The sequence below is a fragment of the Mesocricetus auratus genome, unplaced genomic scaffold, assembly GCF_017639785.1.
Source record: "Mesocricetus auratus isolate SY011 unplaced genomic scaffold, BCM_Maur_2.0 Super-Scaffold_100007, whole genome shotgun sequence".
Taxonomy (NCBI): Eukaryota; Metazoa; Chordata; class Mammalia; order Rodentia; family Cricetidae; genus Mesocricetus; species Mesocricetus auratus.
Window position 1 is genome coordinate 96,804,361 of NW_024429191.1, and position 15,287 is coordinate 96,819,647.

At 56.6% G+C, this 15,287-nt stretch overlaps 1 protein-coding gene across 7 annotated transcripts in view; it reads left to right on the forward strand.

The window, feature by feature from the left end:
- The window catches only part of Baiap2 (BAR/IMD domain containing adaptor protein 2), a 67,857-nt gene that overhangs the window by 40,206 nt on the left and 12,364 nt on the right, over window positions 1-15,287 (forward strand). For all 7 annotated transcript variants that reach the window (XM_021227019.2, XM_021227020.2, XM_005069829.4 and 4 more), the window contains 4 exons: window positions 633-694; window positions 1,302-1,373; window positions 1,935-2,072; window positions 14,002-14,154. In XM_021227019.2, the coding sequence (XP_021082678.1) occupies window positions 633-694; window positions 1,302-1,373; window positions 1,935-2,072; window positions 14,002-14,154 (425 nt within the window). The remainder of the gene's footprint in view (window positions 1-632; window positions 695-1,301; window positions 1,374-1,934; window positions 2,073-14,001; window positions 14,155-15,287) is intronic.

The following is a 15,287-nucleotide window of genomic DNA, read 5'->3' on the forward strand; positions in this document are numbered from 1 at the left end:
GTGGCCTGTGAACCTAGGTCTCCTGCTACGCTGGTCCAGGTCTCGTTCTGGGCCCACCAGCCCTGCTGACTCCAGAGTCACTGGCGAGCCAACGGTGAAGAGGGCACACTCAGCCAGGGCAAGTGATTCTGAGACCACTTTGTCCTCCCAGGGCCAGGGCCAGGCGAGGACTCAGGGCCTAGAGTGGCATTCGCTTACTTTCTCTTGAACTCTGGCAGTGAGGCCTTGGGTCAGAGAGGGCAGTTTCCTGTGCCCTCACCGGGAGCTGTGTCTGCCCTGGTGTAGGGCCCACAGCACACCGTCGGCTAATCAGTGTCTGAACGAGCGTGAGGTCTGGGTAGGCGCCCGTTTGTGTGGCACCCAGGTAAAGGCCTGTCTGCACAGGTTCTCTGTCCTAACCGCGCGCTTCAGTGTGGACTTTCGGGCTCCCCGAGAGGATGCGTGGCGCTCTAACTCAGATCCCAGCCCCTCGTCATTTTAGACCTTGCCGATTCTTCTTCCCCTCCCACCTGGCTTTGATTTCCAGAAGCTCCTCTGTCTGCCTAGAGCCACAGAACTTCTGTGGCGTCCAGGGGTTGGCCCTGGTATAGGCTCAGTGATCGGAAGTATCTCACCCCCTGTCTTTCCTCCAGGGGACGTGCTCTTCCAGATGGCGGAAGTCCACCGGCAGATCCAGAACCAACTGGAAGAGATGGTGAGTCTGGCCTCTGGGGCCTCCCTCCTCCTTGAGTTCAAGGAGCAGACATAGGTGAGCAGGGAGGTCAGGTGGCAGCTGAAGAACACTGGCTACGTGCTTTAGCTGTGGGCCCGCTGGGGCCTGCGTAGCCATGTGGTCAGCACTCAGGGAGACAGGAGCACAGGGTACAGGAGTTTTACAGCGATCCTCCAGGAAGGTGACTTGGAAAAGAAAGGAAACCAGGGTCCCATGCTCAGTTGGCCACCTGTGACAGGTCAGTGACAGTCAGCTCCATGAAGAGTGTCTTGATGATAGACCTGGCCAGGTTCCAGCTCTTGCTGCTGATGGGCGGCAAAGTCAACTTTTCCTCCAGATCCAGGCTCAGCTCCTTTGACTGTAGCCTGAATGACCAGCAGGGGGAGGGGTGGTGGGAATGGGGTGTCAAGGCTCTGAAAGGGCTTCTGTCCAGTGCTCACCCTTAGGAGCGAGCCTCTTGGCTCCATGGGTCCCGCGTGGCCCTGGAGGGTTCTCCCCTGCCGTGGTACGTTGCCCAGGCTGGCTCTGCCCCCATCTCCCGCGCCACGCCTCACAGCTGCTTAATGGTCTGTTTCCTCTCTGCGCCTAGCTCAAGTCTTTCCACAATGAGCTGCTCACACAGCTGGAGCAGAAGGTGGAGCTGGACTCCAGGTATTTGAGTGTAAGTACACCCCGTGCCACACCTGCTCGGCCAGCATTGCCAGGCCTGGCTCTGCCTCTGCCTGTAGCTCTGTCTCCTAGGCCTGAAGGGCTTATTTCCCCCTCTGGACTCTCAGCCTATAGCGGCCGAGAAAAGAGCCCATTGCATCTGATGCTCCTTGTGCAGCTTCCCTGCCTCTCAGCCACTTGTCATGTAGCTGAAGACTTGGCGGGTACTGTAGAACCCACGTGAGCGCCTTGTCCGTGCCTCGGCGTCCTTGCCCGTTAGCTAAGGCTGCTCTAGCGTTCACCCCATGGGTTTATGGCTCTGCGCCTACTATCGGGGTCGGAGAGTGAGGCCGGGCTGATTCCCAGGTCTAATTTTGGTCTTGGAGACTGGGAATCTGCCAGAGGAAGACGAGAAGGAGGTCTGCAGCTGCGACCCCCTGCCTCACTCCGACCAGCTGGAGCCTGCTGTCGCTAGGAAGCCGGGGGGGGGGACGGGGGGGACGGACTGTGGAGGGAGCACCAAGCTGCCTGTGAGGTTCACGGGCCCCTCTGGTTGTATCATGGGTTCCCCCAGGCTGCCCTGAAGAAATACCAAACGGAGCAGAGGAGCAAAGGAGACGCCCTGGACAAATGTCAGGCCGAGCTGAAGAAGCTCCGCAAGAAGAGCCAAGGGAGCAAGAACCCCCAGAAGTACTCAGACAAGGAGCTTCAGGTAGGGCGGCTGCCCGCACACAGGAACTCACAGCCCCAGGCAGCAGCTGTGACTCCACCCCCTTCCTCAGCAAGGACAGGCCTCCCCACCTGCCCACGAGCTTCCTATGTGTCTGTCGAGGGAGGGAGAAGCCCCCAGGCGTGGCAGGGCAGGGCAGTGACATCCCAGGCCCTTGGGCTGGAGGGATGGTTAACTCAACAAAGATGCTGGAAAGGTTCTCAGCTACCATGCAGAGGCTCAGGCTAAGCCCTCCCCTGGTCCCTCCGGACTCTTTGCCCAGGAGCCAGACCCCAGACTGCTATGCTAATCAGCCCGTGATCACCCACCCCAGGCTGGCCAGTCAAGGTCGTCTGTGGCAGATGGCCCTGGACGCTTCCAAGGGCCGGATTCGTTGCCATTTTCTCTAGCATTCCACCGGCACTGCAGGTGCCGTGTGCTGATGAGGGTTAGGACATTGTGGCCAGACTGACACTTACGTCAGAACCACAGGCAGCGCCCTGACACAGAGCAGGCCAAGGAACCCCTCAGCTACCGTTGCAGCCCTCGTTGCACAGATTAAAAAGGGACACAACAGGACACTCAGTACTTGTAGAGGAGGCACCAGGAAGTGTAGTCACAGGGCCTGGAGAGGAGCACGAGATGTGGCGCCAAGGCCTGGGGTCCACACTCTTACCTGTAGCGTCAGACAGCACCCACCACCCAGGTGAGTTCCTGCCCAAGGCACACAGTGTTCCTCCTGTGCCTGCGGTGCCGCTGGCTTCTCCCCTGGGCCCAGAAGAGTGGGGAGGCTGAGAGCACCAAGCTGTGCTTTCTCGGTCACGGTGTCGCTTAGCCAGGCAGCAGCTCTGAGGTGTCCTAGGAGAGTTGTCTCTAAGCACAGGCGGGCCTGATGGGGGAATCTCACAGGCCTGTGGGGGATCCTGCCATGAGTCCGTCTGTCCTAAATGAGAGAGCAGGCCTGGACGGCACTCTTCGTGTGCAAGGGTTGTAATAGCAGAGAGCTTGAGGTCCCTGTAGCCCCCGCCACCGCTGTCTCTCATATACAGCTTTCACAGTGGTGTGCCCTCCCCACTTCAGGCACATTTTCTCTGAGTCCAGGGTCTTTGTTTTGATCATCCGTATGCATGTTTGTGTGTGTGAAGGCACATGTATGTGCAGGCACACGTGTGTGTGTGTGTGTGTGTGTGTGTGTGTGTGTGTGTGTGTGTGTGTATGTGTGTTGTGTGTTGTGTGTAGAGGCCAGAGGGCACCTTAGGTCATTCCTTCTTAGGCTCTCTCCACCTTCTTTCTGAGTCTGGCTGACTGGAAGCTTGTCGAGCAGGTTAGGCTGACTGGCCAGTGAGCCTCAGGGGTCCACCTTGCCTCTGCCTCCCCAGTGCTGGGATTGCAAGTGCAGACCACCGCACCTAGGTTTGTGTGTGGTTTTTGTTGTTGTTTTTTTTTTAAGTGTCGGTTCTGAGACCCACGCTGAGGTCTTCATACTTGCAAGGCAAACAGTTTAACAAATAGTATGGCTCCCAGCCTGCTTTAGTATTTTGTTTCTGTTTTTTGAGACAAGGTCTTACTATACAGCCCTGGCTGTCCTGGAACTCACTCTGTAGACCAGGCTGGCCTTGAACTCAGAGATTCCCCCTGCCTCTGCCTCCCGAGTGCTGGGATTAAAGGTGTGAGCTACCACCGCCCGGCTTACTTTAGTATTTTTTAGTGACCATCTGTGACCCATAGCTACCTCCAAGGACACGTACAGGCTACAGCTGTCCCACAGGGGATGCTGTGGGCTGTCTTGAGCTGTTCTTGCACAGAGTCCTCGGGTGAGCTGCGGGATTGAGAAACAGATAGATGTACACTCACTCATTAGTGTCCCACTGTTGGTGCCTTTTGTCATCTTACTCTCAGAAGACCTGGCCAGCTGACATCATCCTGCTGCCTGGGAGGGGGTTAGGCCCTTCAGTGCAGGTCATGCAGGAGGGATTTCCATGTGTGAGTCCACAGCCTAGAGGGAACCCTCCAGGTACCGTCTAGCAGCCCGATAATGGGGGCTGGCCTGCCTTGTCCTTCCTCCTGGAGACAGCCTTGTTCAGAAGACATGTGCTACAGAATACACTTAAAACCTACAGTGCGGTGGGGTTCAGTATGCTTGTGGAACTGTACAACCACCGCGCCAGCCTGCAGCAGCTTGCCAACCTTAACAGAATCCCATATCCAGCAGCGTTCACCCCCCATCATCTACCCCCACCCCCGTCACCTGCTCTTCCCCACTCGGGAACACCTACCTGCTTTCAGTCTCTGTAGATCTCCGTGTTCTAGAATCAGCTGTGACTGAGTCACACCGTGTGACTTTGAGCCTGGCTTCTTGCACTGAGCCTGTTTTCAGGGTCTGTCCACGTTGAGCGTGAACTCGTCAGTCTGTCACTGCCAAATCAGCGTTTTCCTGTCCGCGGGCGAACGGCCTGCTTCTGCGGATGGTTGGTGCCTCTCCTCCTCAGTCCCAGGCCCATCCTTCGCTCGCTGGCCCTGCGCTGTGGCGAGATCACTGACAGTCACCCTGTGAGTCTCCGTCTGAGGCTGTGATATGACTAGGAAGACCTAGCTCACACATCCTGGGGCTCAGGAAAGGGCAGGGCCAGGTGTGAAGGCCAAAGCTGCAGGCTCCATTTTCATCCTATTTGGGTGTGGCTCAGACAGCTCATCTCCTCTTCGCTTTGCTTCCCTTCTTTCTCTCACGCCCACCCCTTCCCCGCCGCCATCTTGAGAAAAGTCCTGACCCTCTCCCTCCAGTCTCTACTGATGGTCACAGAACCCAGGGTAGAACTTGCTCCCCTCAGCTGCCCATATGGCTGAGGCTATGGCACTGGGAAGGCCTTTTCTTGCAGAAAGAAATGCCTGCTGCCATTGTATACTCCAGCAACTTCAAGGGGTGCCCAGGACTTTCTGGGTGTCTGCTTCCCATGAGGCTGTAGTGGTCGCCTCTTGGGTGGGTCCTGGTTTAACTGGACAGAGGCTGGGTGTGGAAGAGACTTGGATATCTTGGTCTGACCCAACCCTTCATCGTTTTGAGCAAGGCGAGGCCTTTTGCTTCCTAGCCCCTGAGTCACACGTGGGACTTTGTGTCCGGCTTTTTGCACTGAACATGCTTTCAAGGTCTGTCCGTGTTGGTGCTCGTGAGTTCAGCACTCCCTTTCACGCACATGAAACGTGGTTCCTGCTGCCTGTGAGGATGCTGTAGGACACCAGGCACAGAGCGTCCCCCCCTGCCCAGGACGGCCAGGCTCCCATGACTGAGCATAGCAGCTTAGCTCTGACAGGGTGAGGGTGTTTATGCCCCTGCGATAGGTGTCCTTATGGGTCAGAGCAGATGCTGTTATACTGGAAAAGGGTAGTGAGTGACATTGTGGCTAAGTGGTGCCTGCCCAGCCTCAGTGACTGAGACAGTGAGAGCATGGCACCGGGCTTCGGGTGATCAGAAGGTGGCCTCTTCGTGAGTCCAGTGCAAGCAGCTGGAGACAGCACAAAGGAGCGTTGTGGCCATGGTAGCACCCCAGGCTTGGGCGCCTCCTGGCTTTCTCCCTTGAAGATGCCTCATGCCAGCTTCTCCCTAGTTTTGATGGTCAGCCTTGTCCAAGGCTCCCTCTGGCCTGTCCCAGAGCATGGTTGCCTCGTTCTGCCAGGCCCTTCTCTGCCCGAGCCCCAGGGCTCACTCAGCTGCCTCTTTGCTCAAGAATTAGCTCTTTGCCTTCCTTAAGGCCGCAGATGGCACCAGGTTGGCCTGTCCTCTCCTGGGCACGGCCTCCAAGTCCTCTCTGAACCTTTTTCCCTGTTGCTGAGGTGGAGCCATCTGGTCTGCCCCTTTCCTCTGCGTATGGACAAGAAGGGCCCTACCCTCCCACCCCACCCCTGCCCCACCCACCTCCCCTGACATATATGTGCCACTCTCCCTTTACTCCTTCTCCTGCCTCTCCAAGCCCCCTCTTCCTTGTCTCTCTGTAGGAAACAGCGCTTTGACCCTTAGCAAGCAAAACGTTCCTTGTCTGTTTATTCCTCCAGGGAAGACCCACATCCTGTGTTTCTTGGTCTTGAGCACAGTGGGGCCGCCAGTCCCTCATGGGTAGCTTGTAGTTCCCAGTTGTGTGAGTTTGGGTTGGCGGGGGGGGTTACCTATGAAGTCCAGGCTCACCTTAAACTCACTGTGCAATGCAGACTGGTCTTGAACTTGGATTCTTCTGCCTCATCCAGCTGTGTTCAGGCCTGGGATTCCACCAGCCCTGACTGCTTGCTTGATAGTAGCGAGGGAACATCAGAGACAAGGTTTCTGATGCCCAAGCAGACAGGCAGGGATATTCTTGGAGTCTCTCACCTCACACACATCTTTGAGGGCAGAGAGTGTCTGGTTCCTCTGGGCCGAGTGAAGGTACTCTGGCTACCATATCGGAGTAGCCTGTCAAGCTGGCTACAGCCGGCCAGGCTACTCAAGAACCCTTGTCCCTGGTTCTTCAGGTCCTACAGGCTCCCAGAGCCTTTGCAAACTTGACCAGGGATCCCACCTGACGTATGCATAGGGTGTGGCTGCCTAAGCAGGGACCCGAGGCCCTCCCCTCCAGGATGGCAGCATCTTCCCCAAGGAAACGCTAGAGCGTGTGAGCTAAACTGAACCCCACTCCTCTACAAGGTCCGGACCCTTCACAGTGGCCTCACAAGGGTTGTTGTGGATTTCAAGACTCCGGCAAGGTGCTGGTTGGTAGAGAAAGATCCTTTGCCTCCCACGGTTCCCTATTCTTTAACTCCTCCCAAGCTGGTCTGCAGGTGGGTCTAGTAACCATAGCCCCTAGTCAGTTAGGGGCTCAGAGGTCTTCACTGGCTCTTGTAATGTTGTGTCCACTAGACCTCTAGATGGCTAGCGACATTAGCAGAGGCACCCATGTTCTGTTACTTGGGTGAGGGCAGGATTCCAGTCTTCCAGGGCCCCTGGAACTACTATCTAAGTTAACCAGGAAGGTGGCGACTTTACTGCTGGAAGTGGGAACTGACCCCCATGCCCTGTTACGGCCTGAGTATGTCTTAAGCTCACAAGTCACATAGAAACAGAGGCCTTGACTCAGTTTACCTAGTTGTTCCAGCCTGGAGAGGGCCTCGCTGCTTCCTTGAGGTGTCCTCTTGTGTATCTGAGGTTTCTCCACCCTGTATGCCCCTCAGTGGCTTAGCCAGAGCCAAGCAGGGTCAGACCATGGGTGAGCTTAGGGTTCAGGAAGTCACATGTAGGCTGGTGTGGACATCTTCTGTACAGAGGACGTCCTAGGGGCAGGCATAGAGGCCCAGCTTAGGGTCCATGTGCCTTACCAAAGCCTGGGGCCTAGCAGTAGCTACCATTGGGGGGGGGTGTGTTTAGCTGCCTTGGTCCCAGCAGCCCTGGTCTTGCCAAGTGTGCGTGTTGCTGGCCTTGGCTTGTGCTTGTTGAACGTGGTTCCCTTCCCTGCCCCTGAGAGGTAACAGCATGTCTGGTTCCTGACCTACCTGGTTCCACTGATCTGCCAGTAGGGTCCCTGTGTGGTCAGAGCCTAGCGCGTGGAACAGGAACTCACAGAGCGAGCCCGAGGCTGCTGAACGCCAGCGGGCCGAGCCTCTGGGGCTCATGGCGACAGGCCCAAGCCTTCGGGAGTGCTGACCTGGCATGTCGCCCCACCATGTGCTGGCCTGCCCTGCAGCCTCCTGCTTCTGGGCTCTGGCAAGGCTGGGTCACTTAGACCTTTGCCCCAAGCTGGACTAAGGACAGACTGTTTACCAGAAGGGTGATCACTGAACACAGATGTTGTAGGAGACAGAACTGCTCAGGCCTCAGGACATGCAAAGTTGCCAGACTGGGAGGGGACAATGGGGGAGACCCCAACAGCACTCACTGTCCAGGTTTGCAGGTGAGAGCTGCCTGGTTAAAAACCGCTCAGAACTGAGCTTCCATGTTGAGACTGCCCGAGAAAACTAATTTTAATTGTAGGTCAGAGAATGGGAGCTCAGCAGCATTTGGGGCACTAACTGGGACGGGTGGTTTTACAAGAAAAGGGGGGAGTTCTAAAAGCCATCTCTCATGGCCTAAGGGTACTTCCCCGATGTGGCTCTTCCCTCCAGCACATTCTGTCACCACAGGGTTGACACTGGGCATCGGGACAAGGTGTTCTCCTGGGGAACAGTGGACATGCCGTGGTATACCCTGGGATGTGGCCTCTGTCCCCAGCCGTCCCTTTGGGTCTCTTAAGAAAATGGAAAGTAAAGGTCACGCTGGACTTTAAAGCAAACCCTATTCTCACCTTCCCATCAGCCACCCTGAGGTGAGGGAGGAGAGCAGCCCCAGAATATGAGGGGTGCCTGGCTCTCTTTTATCCAGCCTGTGTCCTCCCTCCCGTCCCCCCGGGGAGAGGTGGATGAGAGCGGTCACGCTGGCCCAATAGACTCAAAGCCTCTGGTGATTCTAATAACCAGTCGCCCAGCCAGCTGGTATCCCAGGGTCCTGAGCGAAGAGGCTGAGTGGATATGGTATTTGCTCCCCTTTCCACCACGTCACTCATGGGCAGAGCTGCGTGTGCTGTTGTGTTCAGGCCTGGATCCCCTCTGGTTTTGTCCCCCTTTGACTCCTCCTCCGACCTAGCTCTCTCGTTAGAACAAGACAGGCACAGGTAGGAGGCTGTCTGCAGATGACAGGCCTCTGAGGAGGTGGCACTGCCTTGGCTTTTCCCGCTGTGTGACTTGACATCCCCTCACCCTCCAGAGTAGAGTGTGTGGGGAGAGGGGATAGAGGGGGCAGAGTTCCTGCTGATGCAGTGACCTTCCGCGTGTGCTAGCCTTGGACTTGGGGGAGCCGTTTGTCTTTCTGTACCCCTCTGCTCACCTGAGTGCCAAGGGAGAGGCCGCTGAAGCCCCAACCACCACTTAAGAGGCCAGAGAAAAGCAGCTGCAAGCGGACAGAGCGGCAGGCCCAGCCCCATTCGGGATCTCCCTGAGACGGATCCGACCCCGTGGAAGGCCCCGGGAGGACTCTGTTCAGGGCCCTACTGTTGGTAGAGAGCACGCCAGGTTCCCCGTCTTTGGTCCTCTCTGAGATAATGTAAGAAGGTACAGGCCGGCTCTGTTGAAAGAGGGCACTGGTCAATGTCCTAGGTAGATGCCTGCCTTAGAGGTGGCAGGAGTGTCATAGTGCTCTCCCAGGGATTCCAGGGTCTAGATAACTGGGTGTCTTCGCCATGACACAGGGGCCACTTTGGTGACTTGGCACCTCTGGAGTTTTCACTTGTGTCCCTTTGTGGGATTTGTCTGCTCTAGGGGCCTGAGAGAAGGGAACAATTCATTCTATTTAAAGGGCTGTATAATTAACAAGGCAAAGGCAAAATAACCATAGCTGAGATCTTCACAGAGTATAATAGCAGAGGCTGGCCCGCCCGGAGTGTGATATGTTACAGGCAACGCGCCCTCACTCCAGCAGACAGCCCGGAAGTTCCGTTCAGCTCTGGGTCCCAGAGACAATCAAGTGCAGGCCTGGTACCCAGCAGGGCCTCACACTGCAGCATCACATGGTCAGATGAGGAAGGCTGCCAGGTCCTGTCCTTATAAAGCTGTCCTGGGGGGACCACCCCATAACCACACCCATCCCTCGGGACCGCCCAGGGGCAGCCACCTGGTTTCATTGACAGACAGTTTTGACGATTGAGTTTATAAGACATTAACTTTGGGGGGCATTTTAGTCACTGCCATGGACTGAGATTTCCCCCAATGTTAAATGTGTTGGATGCTATTAGAATTGCCAGCCCCGCCATATGCCACTCTATGGGTAAGATCGCCCCAACCCTGTCCACCCACAGTCAGTATCTGCTGGCTCCATGCACTGCCCTGGGTGCCAGACCCTTCAGAATGGGGAGGCCTTCCCTTGCCTTTGGGTCTCCAGTGACTCCAGACGACATGAAGCGCTCGCTAGGCTCTTGCAGTTCCCTCCTACCCAGCACAGCCCAGGGTTCTGAGTTGTCTCCTTGGGAGTCGTGGCCCCCAGTGGTAACAGTGGCACCAAGCCTCATGAATTCATTCATGAGCTGTAGGGGGCCTTGGGCAGTTGTGGGAAAGCCTCCGTGGCCATTGGGTTACGGTGAGCCACAGCAGCTTCAGATTTTTCTAGAACATCCTCCCCCCCCCTCTGAGTCACCGGCTGGCTCTGGAGCAGAGGAGACACACTTTCCAATCACTTCTGTCGTCTCAGATTACAGGGCTGTCCTGCTGGGGTGACTAAGTGGGAGCGTTTCTCTGTGGGTCTTAAATGCTCTCAGTCGGGCGTTTCTATAGTGCCGTCGCCATAGCACCCAGCTAAGCAAGGAGCTGTGAGGCAACGTGGGGTGGGTGGGGACAGCAGGAACCTGGCCACTTCGGGGACAGGCTTAATGCCATTTTAAATGGCCGTATGCCAAGCCACTGCAGTGCAGACTCGGCTTGTGTTCTGTACTCTGCTTTCCAGAAAGCGTGGCTGTTCCGACACACGGGAGTGCCCTCTGCACTCCACGGATGGAGGGGCTTAGAGACCTGAAGGGCAGCCACCACCTGTGCCCTGTCCTCCACCGGCTCCCTTGCAAAGGAACGCTTCACTCGGATTTCCAGGATCTTCCTGGTAAAAGTGTGGTCTGTCTGTTGAGGAGTCAGTGGCCTGGAAAAGGAGGTCAGGGAAGACGGTGGTTATTCCTAGACAGAGGCAGCAGCCACACGGCCCTGGCAGCCTCCCGGTGCTGCTGCCCGGTGTCTCAGGATCAATGCTGAGGCTCACCGTCTCCCAGGTCGGACTGGAGCCGGTGATGCCAGCCCAGATGGGCCTCCAAGCTGGGAACTCTTAACAGTCCCTGAAGTGTAGTGCTCTGAGGCCATCGCTCTCCCTTTGTCTTGAACCACCCCTAGGTGTCCAGGTGTGACCTGTGAGGTTACATTTATTCCTAGGGGCACATAAGTAAAGTGGAAATCTTAAAAATAAAACACCATGCCCTTCCTAACTCACAGGCTTGCCAGACCTGCTAATGAGGCCGGGCCCCATACCAAGTCCCCCAGGGGGCTGAAAGCTCGGTGTCGAGGCAGTGTGCAGCCTACAAACCCAGAAACCGCCAGTGGTGGGCTGGCTTCAGGCCTCAGTTTGGAAGGTGCTGTTCCGGGGGCAAGGAGACCCAGGGGGCCTCGTGGCCTGCTTTTTACTGCTGTCCTAGGTGACACCTGCGAGTGGAGCCTCTTTTCTGAAGTCCCCTAGATAATGAAGCAATGCACATTGTCACTGGCGCTCCCTACCCCCCCACCCCCACCTCCACCCCGTCTCAGTACCTTAGCTCGCATTGTAAGACGGCTGCTGAGCCCTCTTCTGGCTAATGTCCTTGAGGAGTCTCTGGAAGAGGGCAGTGTCCCAGTGATCCACCCTGGCCTCGAGAACCTTGCACATTACTGAGCTGGCCACCAAGCTGAGGCGTGTGCGTATGCGTGCGTGCGTGCGTGTATGTGTGCTAGAGAGAGTGTGTGTGTCTGTCTGTCCGTCCATCCTTCCATATACCCTGTGCCTGAGGCCAGGTCTTAGAAGCCACTCACAGCCTAGTTGAGCCCTGAGGGCCACAATGCCCCAGTCCCAGACAGTTGCTGGCCCCGGGGCAGAATGAGTGGGACCCAGGAAGCCCGTGTCACGCTGCGTGATGACTGGCAGCTGCACTCCTAGCCTCCCCGACCCTGAGCATGCCTGGTCTCATCTCTCCAGTCTTCCCTGAAGCTCAGGAAGGAGCTCACACCGTCGGTCCCTGGAGTCCTCCCAGCACGGCTCCTCTGGGGGCAGCAAGGCTGAATGCCCCACCCCTACTTCCCAGAGGACCCTGGAGTGCAGGGGAGGTTCAGGGAGCAGGAAGCCCTGGTAGGCGCATGTTGCATAACCAGCGGAAAAGTACTTGGTGCTGTGGAGGAGAGGAGAGAGCAGGAGAAGGCAATGGCCCCCACCATCACAACAGCAGAGCCCAGTCAGGCTGTTAAGTCCCTCTCACCTGGTCTTCTGACTTCTCTCTTTACAAGAGTCCCCACCTGGCAGACCTGTGGCTTGGCCCTGCTGCCCCTTGAAGGGACCAAGACCTGTTCCTCAAGCTGGTCCTGCCAGGGGAGAGGACCAGAGTTTCGCGCAGGACTGCAGGGGCAGAAGCATCAAGCTGTGTAGGTTTGATGACCATACCTTGGAGAGATTTAGTGCTGGCTGTTAGGCAATTGGTGCATGCACCGGTGGCCACGGTGAGGACCAGCCCCCAACCAGCTGGGCTTCCCCCTCTCCTGTCCCTCCAGCTGAGCCTTGTGTGGGGAGACGCTAAGGGAACAGCCTGCTCCAACCCCCTCTGTCGCCCACGGCTCAGCCGCCCACCCACGCTGAGTCAGAGCTCCAAGGTGTCTGTGAGTCAGCTGTGCGCACCCTGGCAGCTCAGGCCTGCCCCCTGCTGGAAGACGGCCACGCTAGCTCGCACTGCTTGAACAGCTGCTCCTGGCAGCATAGGCTAGCTGAGCACTCTTGCTCCAGGCGGGTGGGGTTTCAGCCTTAGTGGGGCGGGTGCAGGATGTGCACTAGGGAGGTGTCTCGGGTGTTTTGTAACAGAAAATTTCTGCCTATACCCGTATGTGAATAGGTTTTCTTCCTCAACGTTTGGGCAGTCTGATGATCACAGTAGGGGTTAGCTATAGAACCAAGTTCCACAAACTGCTGCTGGGCCTTGGGTGCATACCCTTCCAGCCAGCTGTCATGGAGGGACCAGTAGAAAGTTAAAGGGGTGGGCATATTGCCATCAACACATGTCCCTTCCCCATGTCAGGAAAAGCTCCAGGAAAGCAAGCTGGGCATGGTGGTGTGAGCGTGCAGCCCACACGCGCCCCTGACCTGGGGCTGGAACACTGGCTATCACAGTCGTCTCTCAGACTGCCGCTTTCCTGATTTTCTGCCTATGACTAACTTTTTTTTTTTTTTTTTTTTTTTGGTTTTATGAGACAGGGTTTCTCTATATTGTTTTGGAAGCTGTCGGTCCAGCCTGGCCTCGAACTCAGATTCCCCCTGCCTCTGCCTCCCGAGTGCTGGGATTAAAGGCGTGCGTCACCACCGCCCAGCTTGGCAATAAACTTCTAAGATCCTGGGTTATGAAACTGTCACATCACCACAGTCTTTAACTTTAGGTGACAGGAGGCTAAGAAGCTGCCGTGTGGTTTGTGGAGCCAGGACAGGAGGGAGCATTGTAGAAGCTCCTCTGCTCTGACATTCTTATGCTGTATGTAGCTGAAGCCTGACCTGCCCACTGGTACCTTACTTTCCCCTTCTCAGGAAAAGCCCCCAGGAAAGCTGGGATTGGTTGTAATCCCAGCATAAGAGGCGAGACGGGAGGATGAAGCGAATTCAAGGCACAACTGAGTTTTATAGCTCAAAGCTAGCCTGGCTACATGAAGAACCTGTCTCAAAAATGCATTTGTATGGGGGCTGGGGAGTTTGTATTTGTATTGGGCTCAGTGGAGAGAACACTTGAAGCAGAAGTGTAAGTTCTGATCCCTAGCACCCACATAAATGCCAGCTAAGCGTGGCAGCGTGTACCTGTAATCCCAGCACTGGGGAGGTGGAGACAGGATCCCCCAGGGCAAGCCAAAACAGTAGAGTTGGGGAGCCCCAGGTTCCACGTGAGACCCTGCTTCAGTAAACAGAGTGATCAAGGAAGACACCAGTGTCGATCCATGTGCATGCTTGTGTGTTCACGGTGTATGTTTATAAACCCAGAGATCCCCTCCACCTGGGTCCTCCACAGGAGATGAGCTTCTGGGCAGCTTGGGCAGGCGTGCCCAAAGTGGCCTGCGGGGACGATTGGATATGCTGCCTAACTAAACCCAAGCAGGATCTGCCTTCTGCTCACCAGCCTGTCCCCTCTGTCCCCAGTACATCGATGCCATCAGCAACAAGCAGGGTGAGCTGGAGAACTACGTGTCTGACGGCTACAAAACGGCGCTCACCGAGGAGCGCAGGAGGTTCTGCTTCCTGGTGGAAAAGCAGTGTGCTGTGGCCAAGAACTCTGCTGCCTACCACTCCAAGGTGAGCTCATGCCGAGGGCCGCGCGGCCTGCCTGCTCCAATGCAGCCGGTCCCGTTTGCGGGAGGGAGCTAGCTGCTCGTGGACCCAGGCTATGTCCGTGAGTGCCTGAGCTCCCAGAGAAGGCACTCAGGCTGGGACAGAGCGTCCTCGTACACCTCAGACCGAGGAACAGAGTTCTAGAGGAAGAATTGCCATGACATTCGGAAGGCCTACATTAGAAATAACGTGGATGTTTTGGGAGTGCAGCTGCCTGCCCTCGGAGATCTCAGAGTGGAGTAGGCTTGGGGGCTTTCTAGAGTCACCCCGGGGTCTTTTTCTGCCCCAGCCGAGGTTGAGCTAGACTGATGGCTCACTTGAGAGGGAGTGACCCACAGCCCTCCTGGCCTCTGGAAGAGTTAGCCTGTCGCCTTTACTCAGTCCTCCTGGTTACATGCTCATCTGAACACCTGGACAGCCTCTGGGCCAGTGGCTCTGCAAGCCGTGATGCTGACAACGCCTAGCCTCTAAGGCCAGGCCACGTCATCAGACATCCAAACCTGCGTAGCCTAATGTCTGCCTGCTGCCGTAGTGTGGCTGTCCCACATGGAACGGGCCACCTTCATCCCACGCCACGCCTGCTAGGCAGCTGTGCGTCCTGCCTAGCTCCCAAGTCCCTGGCCCTTAGTCCCTCCCCTCGACTGCTCCAGGTGGCCTCTTCTGAGTCCAGAATGGTCACATGGGTGTCCTCAGAGTTGCTCCTCGCCCCCGCTTTCTCTGGTGCCATCAAGCACTAGGCTTCTGGTGGCACTCAGTCACTCCTGGTTCCTCTGTGACCCCTGAGAAGCCAGCCTCCTTCCACTAAGTCTAATGAGGGCCCCTCCTAGACACCCTATGTTCCCTCTCCATGCTCACAGCCTATCCCATCAGGGGACACACACATACACACACACACACACATACACACACACACACACACACACACACACACACACTTACTTCCTGGGAGTGCCACATTCCAAGACCTGGCCCAGCCTTGCTGAACAAGGAAAGTTCTTGTAAGGAGCTGCCCCCTCCAGGATGGTCTGCCATGAGCCCCTGATCAGGTGGCCTGGGCCTGGGGGTCAGAGTTCAGAGGCCCAGGGCACAAAGAGGCT